The sequence below is a fragment of the Betta splendens genome, chromosome 9 (genome assembly GCF_900634795.4).
Source record: "Betta splendens chromosome 9, fBetSpl5.4, whole genome shotgun sequence".
Lineage (NCBI taxonomy): Eukaryota > Metazoa > Chordata > Actinopteri > Anabantiformes > Osphronemidae > Betta > Betta splendens.
Genome location: NC_040889.2, coordinates 2,669,882 through 2,682,716, shown reverse-complemented (window position 1 = coordinate 2,682,716; position 12,835 = coordinate 2,669,882). Strand labels below are relative to the sequence as shown.

At 44.9% G+C, this 12,835-nt stretch overlaps 1 protein-coding gene across 14 annotated transcripts in view; it reads right to left on the bottom strand.

The window, feature by feature from the left end:
- Positions 1-12,835, bottom strand: part of nav3 (neuron navigator 3) — a 128,743-nt gene that overhangs the window by 36,307 nt on the left and 79,601 nt on the right. For 13 of the 14 annotated variants that reach the window (XM_055511339.1, XM_029160316.3, XM_029160317.3 and 10 more), the window contains 4 exons: positions 12,581-12,696; positions 6,481-6,589; positions 2,216-2,449; positions 1,137-1,256 (listed from right to left, as the gene is read on the bottom strand). In XM_055511339.1, coding sequence (XP_055367314.1) covers positions 1,137-1,256; positions 2,216-2,449; positions 6,481-6,589; positions 12,581-12,696 — 579 coding nt within the window. Of the gene's footprint in view, positions 1-1,136; positions 1,257-2,215; positions 2,450-6,480; positions 6,590-9,473; positions 10,840-12,580; positions 12,697-12,835 lie in introns of those variants that run through there. The other variant, XM_029160326.3, reaches the window with a different exon arrangement.

Below are 12,835 nucleotides of genomic sequence, written 5' to 3'. Positions count from 1 at the left end.
AAGCAATGGAACAGACTGTTTGAACTTGGGCCCTATCTGCCACTCATCGCTCTCATTCCGACGACAGACGCTCTGAGACAGAAAAGGAACCGATCGTGGAAGCAACATCTAATTCTGAGGAGGAAGCCGAAGCCGGGCAGAAGAAGTGTAACCTGGTGATGGATGTCTTTCCTTTAGCTTTGACAATGAAACATCCCACAGAGAGGCAATGGGGGGGGGGCACCCCCTTTATTTTTGAATTGTGTGTGAATGTGATTCAAAATGGTGAAGCAAGAAAAAAAGGATAAGAATCCAGAGGAACTCAGGGGATCTTCCTTTATCCTACTGGGATTCTATTGCCTCAGGCAACTTAAAGAAAAGGTGGCATCAATATTTCCTTGGAGCCCCTGAGGCCCATATGCCAAAACAGAATTTCGCTGAGAACAGCTCTACAGTTTTCAAATTTAGGCAGAGACAAAAAAAAACTAATACTGACATGAAATGCAAATAGAAGCGACACTTAAAAGGATTCATGTTTATTCTTAACCAACCCATCCCACTGGGTCAGCGTCAAAGTCTGACAAGCAGATTCATCTGACTGACAGGGGGCTGCTTAGTGGTATATTCTGAACCTTCGGTCAGGTCTGGCATGGTCTGACTATGACCTAATCCCAGATACGATCGCACTCACCCCTGGCTTACTGGTCTGACTGGCTGATTCACCAGTAGTGACTGATGCTGCAGTATATTATAAATTAGGTAAAAAATATAAGACACATATAAGACAATAAATGTAAGACATTTTTACATTAATTTAAACCTTAGTGCCATCCTTATTGCAGTGTACTGTACATACACTACCTGCAAAACACATCTTCTCCTTTATTTACCTAACTCATTTTGCCTTACCTAACCTATCTAATCAACCTGGCTGCAGCTGAAAAGTGACTGGCAACAAGCGAACCTAATGGAGCCTGAACTCTACATTTCCTCTGCAAAAGGAAATGTCCGTTTGAAAGGAAAATCGAGATGTAAAATGCAGACTCTGAATGCAAAATGCGCTTGGATGAATCCTAAAAGCGAGAAACCTCATTTGGCTCCGGCCGCAGACCGTTGCACGTCAACAGTGCAGCATTAATGACGGACTCCATCCTTACCTGTCTACGTCACCCTGCATCTCTTTGCCTCCTCTCTGGGATGTTTCCCGCGGAGAAGCCGCGTCTGAGGCCCGGCCGGCGTTCCGTGCATACAAATGGAGACCCCCGTCTGTAAGGTACCTGTCAGAGGATGGTTTATTAGAGGACAGCAAAAAAAGTCAATTAGAATACGTATGTATATATATATGTATAACAATTAAATCAAAACAGACAGAGGACAGTGATGGATGGACACAGTAACTTCATTAAGAAATATAGTTTTGACTTTCAGTTTTCCAAACTTATAAAAACAGCTGAATAGTTGAACTACTGTGTACTGTTGATGGCAAGATTTAAAGCTACTGCCACATAGGTATCAAACACGCCTGATAGGACATGGAGATCATTAGCGTTGAGCTAATTATGACAATAATTTAGCTAATTACCTCAACACCAGTTGACAACAATTCCAGTTTTGACGCTTCCTTAATCCTTCAGACACTCATCTTCCTGTCCTAGTACTCCTTAGCCTCACCCCCCACCCCCAGACTCTTTTATTTAGGAAATTCAAACTTGCCAAATAGAAGTGTATGCACTTAACATTCAAACACACACACACACACACACACACACACACACACACACACACACACACACACACACACACACACACACACACACACACACACACACACACACTGTGTTGTGTGATGTTTTTTGTGAAAGTCGGTGATGGCATTTCCTTTCATGGTGTTGCGAACGCTCAAGGTTTACCATGATGAATTATTCGAACATTTCCTTTCCAGTGACAGCCTTGGTGGATGTCAGCGGATTATTTATAATGATATAAAGAAAGATTAGGAAGGCCTTGGCAACAATATAACTACACAGAGAACCATGGATTTCTGTACTTTTTCAAACTATAAGACACACAAAAACCTGTCAGTTGTACTGATAATCATGAAAAATTGCGTCTTGAAGAGGCACTTGTATAAATGTTGCCAAAGAGCAGTCCACTGTTCATTAAAACTGATGACATCTGTAACATAGTATCATCCATCCGCCCCCCAACAATGCCGCTGCTCGTGCCGTACACACACCTAGAGGGGTCGGTGTGCCCACTGTAGCGCCCCGTGCTGGTGCCGGTGCTTGTGGAGCTCGCTCTAGGGGCCCCGTAGCCGCCGGGCAGCGACGGGGCATCGCCCGCCTGTAGACGCGGAGTCTGGGTCGGGCCCAGGCGCCAGGCCATGGGGGAGGAGCGTGCAGCGAGGCCTGGCATGCTCCGCCCGTTGACCTCGGTGGTTACCGTTGTGTCGAAAGTCGTTTCCAGCGTACTGTAAACACGTAGAGTAGAAAGAGAGGGAGGAAATTAGTTGACAATCGTCCGTGTTTTTTTCTCAACTACTCTCTAACTACTCTCATTGAAAAGTGTTCTTAAGCAAAGTGCCCTAAATTGAGTAAAAGCGCAGACTGTCAGATAAGTGCAGTCCCGTGTGAAGGACAAATCACTAAAAAGCTGTCTACATGTGACGCTCCCTTCCAATAACATGCAGGTTGACCAGAATGTTGCCTCACGTCTGCGTGTGAGACCTTGCAAAAGTGCTACTTCTTCCGGTGTTTTAACTCTGAGAAAGGAAGGGTAGAGAGCGAAAGCTTTCCGAAGAGAACATAGAAGGTAGGAGATGAAAACAAAGAGACAATGGTCATATTTCATGCAAATTCTAAGGTGGATTTTACACACTTAAATTACACTTAAATCATGAGCAAGGCTACAGAAAGTAATAAATACAATCTTGTATATTAGTTAAAAGAATAAAAACCAGTGGAGGGAGATACTGGATATACTGGATGGAAACCTAAAATGTCAACTGCACCGCATGGAGTAAATATCTCTTGTGAACTGATGACAAAATATTCAGGACCACAGATGACCAAGCCCAGCAACAGTGGCACCTAGCTTGAGCTCTCTCTGCTGGGAAAAAGGTTGCACTGCATCTTCACGCAGATCCGACACAGAACAAACACGAGAGACAGGTGCTCTGGATTCTGCCGTCAGGTATAAGCTCCTCAAAGGTAGAATAGTCACAAACATGCCAAGTAAACAAACTAAAGGTTTGCTACATCACATACAATGGGCCTTAGACACTGTTATAACACTTTTGTAAGTAGAATTAAGGCTCTAGGAGCTTTATATCATCATAAATTGATAAATTTATGATACTGATAAAAAAAAGACTCTGGCTGTGGCAGATGATGGAGTTGAAGCGGAGGACAATAGCTCGATGTGTAGGATGAGACACCTTTTTTTCTTGGATGCCTGCCTCGGTATGCTTGCCTCGCCTCATTAGGTGACAAAAGCAATCACGTCGTAAAGCACAATCTCACACGTAGCAGTGAGAGAGGTGTGAGGGCAAGCTTGTGTGTGTGTGTGTGTGTGTGTGTGTGTGTGTGTGTGTGTGTGTGTGTGTGTGTGTGTGTGTGTGTGTGTGTGTGTGTACGGGAGTGAGAAAGGGCAGAACACTGCAGTCTCTGATTCCAAGTACCAACATGAGAGGGGCAGCGATGGCAGCCATATTCGCAACACATCTCGATCAACACCTCCTGCGACCAACGCGCACACACACTGTGCGGAGCCGATGACACACACATGTGCAGTATGTTACTGGGGCGAGTAGTTTATCTGACAAGCAATTCGGGCAAATATGGAAATACATACAGTAAATCAATTTGCTTCAGTACGGGAATCGAAATGATTTACACCTCTGCACACAATGCACTTGGCTAAAACAGCTTATCTTTATCTCCAGGCAGCAACGAGAGGGGGCGGGCAGGAGATTAGAAAGGGGTTGTGATATTTCATATATCTAACCTACTATATTATATATGAATTGTGTGATAAGCAAAAGGAAACAGAAAGAGGAAAAGGAGTTGATGTCAGACTTTCTGTAATAACTACTACACAATAAACTACTTGTCAGTCTGTAAAGATATTATTAAATATTTCTCAAAATATTACATGTGATCTCTGTTTCATTATCTGCTATAAAGCACATTCAGAACTTTAATAAAGCCTAATAGATGGAGATTATTCAGTGTTCAGACAAGAGCTCAGTAGGGGAAGAATCCCTGTTGACAGCGGGGAACTGCTTATTGCTGAGCAATGCTAGATATAAATATGGCGCTGCCTTCCATTGCTGCTGCTAATGAGGTGCGAGAGTTTTTACTTTTTCACATTTGCTCCAATTAAAGATGGATGCAATGAGCTTGGCAAGTTTTGATATTGCTTTAAAGCCCGTGCACAAATGTACAGTAGCTTTTAAACCCTGGCGATGCAGGAATATGAAAGGACAGCAAAAAAGCTGCAGACTTCATGGCTCAGATTTGGACGTCAGAGCAGTCAAACAGCCTACATCTGTCATCAGTAGCCAGGAATCAGCTCCTTCAGTAGGAACAGGGAAAGCTGTCATTGTCTCCATTGGTTTGGCCTTACAATGGCCAGCACCACTGCGGTATGTTTGCTTCAAACACATTGTACACTCTTACTTTTGTTCCAAGTCCAAGAACGTTGTCTACTGTATAAACCATTTTAAGTCTTTGTAATGTGGCAGCTTTAGGACACTTTTACTGCACTTCTGGCCCTGTATTAAAAATAGCCTGAAAACAATATAATAAATTATATAGCATCTACATAATCTACCCACAGCTGTTTATAATATTATAATATTTAAACGCATTCGGTTGCTGGGATTACTTTGAAAGACAACATCATTTGCTGAGCTATGTTTCCCTAGGGAAGAGGCATGGATCTGTGAGGGTTTGCCGAGATGCGGGAACAGGGAGGCAGTCGAGATTCCCTTTCTCTAAGTATGTGAAGGATTTTTTTTTGAAGATTGAATGATAACAACATGTCAAGGTCAGTTCAAAGAAACTGGGAAATGGAACAAGACTAGAGTTCCAAGATCTCTAGAATTTAAACACTGCATCAACTGCTATAATAATAATAATAATAATAATAATAATAATAATAATAATAATAATAATAATAATAATAATAATAATAATAATAATAATAATAATAATAATAATAATAATAATAATAATAATATAACATATATAGTTATTGAGTCAGATTATTATTTTGATTATTCTTTTGAAAGGTACTGAACACCATTATCAGTGTCAGGGTTCAAACTGATACAAAGGGAGAATCCCGCAAGAGAAGAGAGGAGGAGGGGGACAGTGATGACTATAAAATATGTCCTATAAATATATCCTGTCAACTCAACCCTAACAGTGATTAATTGCTTTCGGTGATTTCAAAGCCTCGTGGTGATTACGGCCATTTCTTATACGTATGGGAGATTAGGATGGGCTGGCCGGGATTTTGCCACAAACAGAATACACTATCATCTCATTCAGAATATAAGCACGTACAACTGACTTTGGCCTGTTTTCTAATTGTAAGTGAAGACAAGTGCAGCCACCCATATGCTGTCACATGCTGCCTTCACATACCACTGCTTACTGCTTTTCCATGATTAGCCACATATTTCAAACTGACTTTCCTTGCGTGTCAGATGCACGCAAGTGATACCTTGTCCTCAAAGCCCAATCCTGTGCACACTGCTGAAGTTAATGTGGTGCCAAAGACAATGGCTCCGTATCGATCGTGCCGCACCTCTGAGGAATAAAAGAAGCAGGAAACGAACACGCAGGGAGAGGCACAGAGCCATCTGTCACGGCTGTCGGCAGCCCGGCCGCCCCCTTCCTCCGCAAATGGGGCAAAAACGCAGCCAAATAATAGACTGAGTGAGAGATAGAGTGCTTTGCTTGAGTCACAGTCCTTTATGTTACCCGTGGCTCACAGATGCAAGAGTCTTGTAGGGTCTCGATCGTCCATCGCGTGTGCCCAGCTGGTGGCAAAGGCGACGCCCGTTTTTAATTAAATCCAGCAAACGTGTCATGGTGTGCAACGTGCAACGTGCATCAGCATTAAACCATCCACACCAAACACCATAGCAGGACAGCTGGTGAAAGCTTCTGGTTCGCTCCGATTCTGTGTTGACAGCCAAGATGCTTGCTAGAAGTTGCTAGTCTGGTCTGTAGAGTTTGCGGTTTTACTGATCACATCATAAAAGGCAACTAAGCAAGGCTAAACAAAGTGATTCTACAATTATTTAAGTGCTATATTACACTATATGTTGTTTAATGGCACCATGGAATGCACAACAAACTTACTTCATACTAGAAAAGTCAGGAGGTCTAAATTAATAATTCTTCCCAAGAAAATATGGAAGGGCAATTTGAGACATTTCCTTCCATATCCCTACAAAAAAGGTCCATAATACATCCTCCGTGCACCTACCTGTGACTGATCTGTGTGCCTCGAAGACTGGACATGGTTTCCTCCAGGTTTTGCCGCAGGTCAGCAATGTTCTTCACTGTCCTCATGCGTCTCGTCTCAGGGTCCTCCCCTAAGAGAGAACAGATGACTCGCATTTGACTAACACAAACACACAAAAAGGAAACAACGACGACCACACACGGAAACGTCATTTCGCTGGACGCCGCTCAACATCTCCATCCATCCATTTTCCTAACTGCTTACTCCCTAGTGCGGGGTCACGGGGGTGCTGGAGCCTATCCCAGCTGGCTACGGGCGAGAGGCAGGGTACACCCTGGACAGGTCGCCAGTCCATCGCAGGGCCCGCTCAACATCTCATGAAAGGAAACAGAACGACGACTGGTCAGGGTGACGGCCAGTTTTGCCCAACAACTCGGCACTGCCGGGATGAAAACACATGCAGGTTTTTTTCCCCTCGGGAAAAAAAAAGCGCACACATTCTCTTTACGCGGTATTGACAGTTTTCCTTCGGGCCGATGAAGAAATGTCACGTCATGACACCCCACGGTCTGTCAGTTAGGCCCGGGATGCGGTCGTGCCAGCAAAAGCGAGCTCTTTCAGTGTTTCTCTGTCAGGCCTGTCGGAAATCACTGCCACTTGAATCTAACGTGGTCTTAACCCTGCCTTTGAGCCGAATGTAGCTATGAAAATGTTTGTTTTATGTTCTGCTTAGTGCCTTGCTTCCTTCTTCTACTATATGTAGAGGATGGGGGACAATTACCGTAAGCCTCACTGTGGACTTGTCGTCTAACTAGCTTGTATCTATCGGAGGTTACTAAGTGAAATGAAGTTACTTGTGTAATGTGATTTTAAAGGAAAAGCATCTTTGCAGCAGTGATGTATGAGACAGTAATAAGTGTGAGACGATATGCTCAGTCACTGTATGCTGATCCCAGTGGTGAGAGGGGTCTGAGCTTAGCAAAAGGGCAAATGGAGGAGGGTAGAAAAGGTGACTCTTGTGGCAAAAGCTCAGTGCCAGGAGGAGGAAAGCGTTCGAGAAGCAGGTTGGTGGGAAAAGATAAGCAGAATGGCTGAGGCAGTTTCCTTGAATAACAATAGATTTGCAAAATCCATTTGGGGGGCAACCATGGAGCATTTCACATACTCTAAGCTTTCTAGCACAGACACACACAAACTTTACGTATATTACATTTAAATTAAAAAAAATACTGTTTTGTGTCTTTGGTATTTTTCATTTTCCCCAAACTGAAAAAATATCATTTGAACAGAAGAATATGATATTGCAATATGTTTCTGACCTTATGCGCTGACACCCATCTTCCTGTCTTGGTGTATGCTACTGTATGTGGCTATGTGATGCTATGTTTGTCTACAAGGTACAATAAATGTGGTAGTTTTTCATACAGGAGTCTAATTTATTCAGGTCAGGTTTACTTTGATGAAGAACTAAATCTAACACTTTAAAAATGTTTTTTTATGTTTTAACCCAGGTAAGGGAAGACTTGACAAAAAATATGAACAATGTAGTTTCTCAGTTAAAATAAAATCTCACACGACATCTACTGTACTCTTCTGCTCCCAAGAAAGATCCAACTACAGGCTGTTATAAAATGACATCAAGCAAACCTGGCCACATAGTCTCCATCATGAAAAAACACTTCACACAGTACTAATGTACAGTATGTTTTTTCCACATGCGAGCGTGAAAAGCAGTTCATTTCGGTCCATGGACCAGGACATGTGGGTTAAAAAAAACAAAAGCTACTCCAGTAGCTACAGCGGCTTGCTGTGTCCTCCATGAGAGATGAGGAGCCACAAAGCCTTTATTTGTAGTAAAGCTGCTACAGTATCCAACTCTTGGCCTGGTGAAGCTTTTAAGAAGCCAAACTGAGAGCAAGCCAACAGAATAGATGGAGGGGGGGTCTGGTCTTTGGCAAAAGGGCAAAACAGGAAGGTACACACCCGCATTCTCATACATTTATTATAGTGGACACAAAATAATGCCAATGACTGCAGTTCCAGACCGATACGTTCTAGCACAAACACACACACCCACAGCCAGAGAGGGAGCCTCTGTACCTGTCCATCTATCGGTTTCTCCCTCTCTATCCTCCTATTACATCTATATATACAGACACACCCATGCATTCAGTTCAACCAGGTCCTCACTGTGGATTTGACTTTGTACCCTGAATTCTGCTCCTACAGTAGATGTACCTGTCAGGTAGTTGCAGCCTTAATGGACAGCTGGACCGCATACAGTATTAGCTTAAATAAGATTTACTGAGGCAGCTCACATGCACAGGCACACAAACACATCCTCATGTCATTTTATAGCCCTGGCCATGACAAGCTTGATAACACATCTATTAGCAACAGCTATGGTTCTCTACAAATATAAAAGGCTTCCAACTGGATAAACCTTTGGTACACGCTTCTCCAAAACACTGAGAAACAAGGATAAATAAAATGACCTGTGTGCACATCCACAGAGCGGAGAAGCTGGCACCGCTCACTCATGCAATGTAATAATAGGCTATTGATCTCATTGGCCATGTGAATTACAGGCGGCGAGAGAGGTGCAAATAATAAAAGCTGTGCTTTGTCAGTGTAGGAGGTGTTGATTTTCCATCGGCCGTATCTCGAGGTACTTTTGCTTTATGCTGCATCATGCTTCCCCCTACTTGCTAGACATCCTCCACGATCGAAGCTCACCTTGCTGTGCCCGCACCCGTCTCCATTTAATTTTCCACACCGCCACCGCTGTGTCTCGCTTATCAAGCAAACCTACCTTCCCTCTTGCATTGAGGCTGAAGGCACGATGCATGAGCGTTATGCATGGTGAGTTCACTGACATGCTGCTGTTTAGGCAGCATGTAAAGAATACTGTAGGTGAGATTCCTGTCTAAAGATTTGAGGATGTGCTCAGAGAAATTGGCTTCTTCATGCAATTAATGTTCACAGTCTCTCAGTTGCAGACTGTGTTGACTTACGTGGGCGAGGTTGCTTGTGAAGCACCTGCTCCAGGTCGCCGAGCATGGTGAGGATCACCTCCTTATCCAGCTGAGCTGTCCCCTCGCGAGGACCTCCCCCTGAAACTTCCTCCTCTGCCCAATACCCAGCGTCCTTTTCCTTGCCCTCCCGCTGTGCGCCACCCCTGCCTGCCGCCGGCGCCTCATCCGGACGCCCGCTGCCGCCCTCTTCGTCCGTTCCCACCTCCCCTCTAGACCTCCGCTGCGGGTCGATCCTTGGGTGGCTGCCGTATGACGCCCGCTGTGGACGGCCGGTCGCGCCGGCACATCGCCATGGCACCGGGATGAGGGAGTGCTCGGACTGAGACAGCACCTTTGTGAGGGAAAGCGACAGGGACCGAGCCCTGGTGCCCCGCACGCCTCCCTCCCTCGCCGTGGCCTCTTTCCTTGGGCTTCCTTGGAGGCTCCCGCCCGCCCTCTGCATGCAGGTGGAGTGCGATGGAGAGCTCTGTGGCCGGGAGAGGCGAGACGGCGGCTCGTCCAGCTCGAAGGAATAGACCCGCTGGTCGCCATCATTGAGGAGGGTCAGGTTAGTGAGCGAGCGCTGCTTGAGGCGCAGGTTGAGGTTATCGGGGAGAGGCTGGGGAGGCCGTCGGGCAGGGCTGCCTCCCTGATACACGGAGAACTCTGCTCCTCTCTTCATCTCTGCTCCCGGCCCTCTTCACAGCTTACTGCTCTACCTTTGGTGGCTCAGAGACCATGCAAGTGGCTCTACCTGTGCACGGAGTACAGTACATGAAGAAAGATGTGTCCCCATGTGTCCAGGCTTCGGCTTCGAAAATAACCTCCCGCCTAGGCATACAGGTAGAATCCAAATCCATCCTTGACCCAGCCCATACTCATGGTCTGATGCTGAGCTGGACACAAACACTTCTGCCTTCCACTCCTTCTCCGGTCCTCATGCTGCCTTTCTGTTTCCTTGGCTCCTTTCTGTTGCTTCACCACAGTCAGGGGTGTGGATGAATGAGTCGCCACCGCTCCATTCCTCACTTACTCGCCTCTCTCCCGCCTTGCGCTCACGCACACTCTGGATCGTTTCTCCTAATAAACCTCGGCCCTCCTTTCAATCACTCTTATTGTATCTCTCCGCCGGCGCCTTCTGTCTATTCCTTAATTACCATCTCCCTGCCACACTCCTGCCGGCTCCCCTCTGCCTCTGTGACGGTCCCCCTCTCCTCGCTGCACAGAATGCAAGAGCGGTGAAGCTGGCGAGTGGGCTCCTTCCAGCATGCAGCCTGCAGTGCTCTCTCTCTCTCTCTCTCTCTGAACCCTCCTTCTCTGTATTCACTGCTCTCTCTCTCTTTCCCTTAATCCTCATCATTTGCTCACTTTCTGTTCACCACCCGCCTCTTACCGGTTCTTATCTTTCCACACTCACTTTTGCGATCTCCCTCCGTGCTTGTCCAGCTCGCTCACTCACTCTGTGACATATTATGAACGACAGCTGGAAGACAATGGAGGCGCTCGCCCCCAGAACCATCATTAAGGTAATACTGTACTAATCTCATTGAGCGACTGATAGTAGGGGTTTCATCATGGATGCCAATACTTTTAATTATCCAAAATATGAGAAAGACAATTACTTCTTCTGCCTTTTTACATTTCATGCCTACAAAGTGTACAAACATCCAAATGATTAACGATCATTTCATATTTTCTCAAAAATGTATTCACTAATATCACTGATAACATTTGTCATAAATGCAAGTTTTAAGTGGCATTTAGGCAAACATGCACTTTTGCAAAGATTTTCTTGCCCCTCTATGGATAAACAGCTGGAAAGAAAGGTGGACACCAAATGACTGTCAAACAAGGGACAACAAAAGGCAAGTGTTTGACATGGACTCCAAACAAAGAGACTGGTCAGCTGCGCAGTCTTATTTTATCCTTGAAATGACGGGGAATGAAAAAGCCACAACCAAAGCGCAACGTCCGGAATGTTCCCGCCAACCTGACATCCACCAAACCTGTAATCACACGCCGCAACTTGTGTTGCCGCTTTAAATCTTTCTGGCTTTTACTCACGAGGTTGACATCTCATTTTTTACAGTTAGCTGTTTGGCCACTGACCTCTATAGAAATAGAAATCATCAGAGCCACTGTTTGACTCGTATTTAATCTAAAATCTTCAATTCTAGTCATTCACAGACATTCATCAGAAGGATCACCGGCTGTCTAAATACAATGACAACAATGGTATTTTCTGTGCCAGCCGTTTGTGTTTTAATGGCGTGTCACCTCGTTTAACCTTTCATCCTGCTCTTTGTCAAGAATTTGGGCTTGTGGTAAGAATCGCTTGACCTCTCAGCTAAAGAAGCTCTACTGCACAGATGTCTACTGACTGTAATTAAAAGACGACAAAAATATCTAAACTTCCACCTCTTTAGACAATAAAGCGTCACTGAATTGATTTATTTGCGTGTGTAGCCCAGCAGCCATCAAGGCAGTTTAGAGGCACTCCTCCCCTAGAAATGGCTCAGATATCACTGTACTGTAAGAGCTTTGGATTTAAGTAGCCATCAAATGTCAAGCAACGATTTTCAAAGGGTGCCCCGCTGTTAAACTTAAAAGACGAGCAACCAAATAAGGCATAAAGTATGTACGATGATGAAGGTTCATGTCACTGGCTGTGACACGGTGCTGGGGACAGTAACAGATGACGGCAGCCCGCAGGGATGTACATGTAAACAAAGAGCTACAGATGCTCCCTGTGTCCGCCTGTCAGGACTGACCTTTTCCTTTCATGAGGTGAAACCAGTGCAGAACTGGGATCCTCCAGTTTACATACTGTAAAAATCCTTGCATCCGTCCATGCACACCTACTGTACTGGTAATTCCCTTTAACACTGGTTGATGACAACATTCATCTTCACTGTACATGTCTCCATTTATTATAGAGGGTATGTTCAATGCCTATTCCCCTTCGCATGTGGTGCAGAAATGCAACCGTACATACAGTAAATGACCTAAAGATCTACAAAACGGCAGCTGAAGTTTCTATTACCACAATCCACAAAAATGTGCTGAAACTGCATTAAAAATACGGAGCATGTGTTGATGTGCTGTACCTGATATCTCCTCAAGGCACTGTTTGGCTGTCTTGCTGTAGACTAACTCTCCCTTGGTGGGGCTGAGGCAGGGGTCAGCCGGGGCCACCATGGTGCAGTCATTTTCTGAGAATGTCCTAAAGGTACGAGGAGCAAATAACACACGGCAGTTTTACAAACGACTGAAATGTCAAATATATTATTAAGCCTGAGCTGGACAACACTTGCTATAGTCCTTTCAAATCGGTCATGCACGAAGAACTCAAAGCAGTTGAA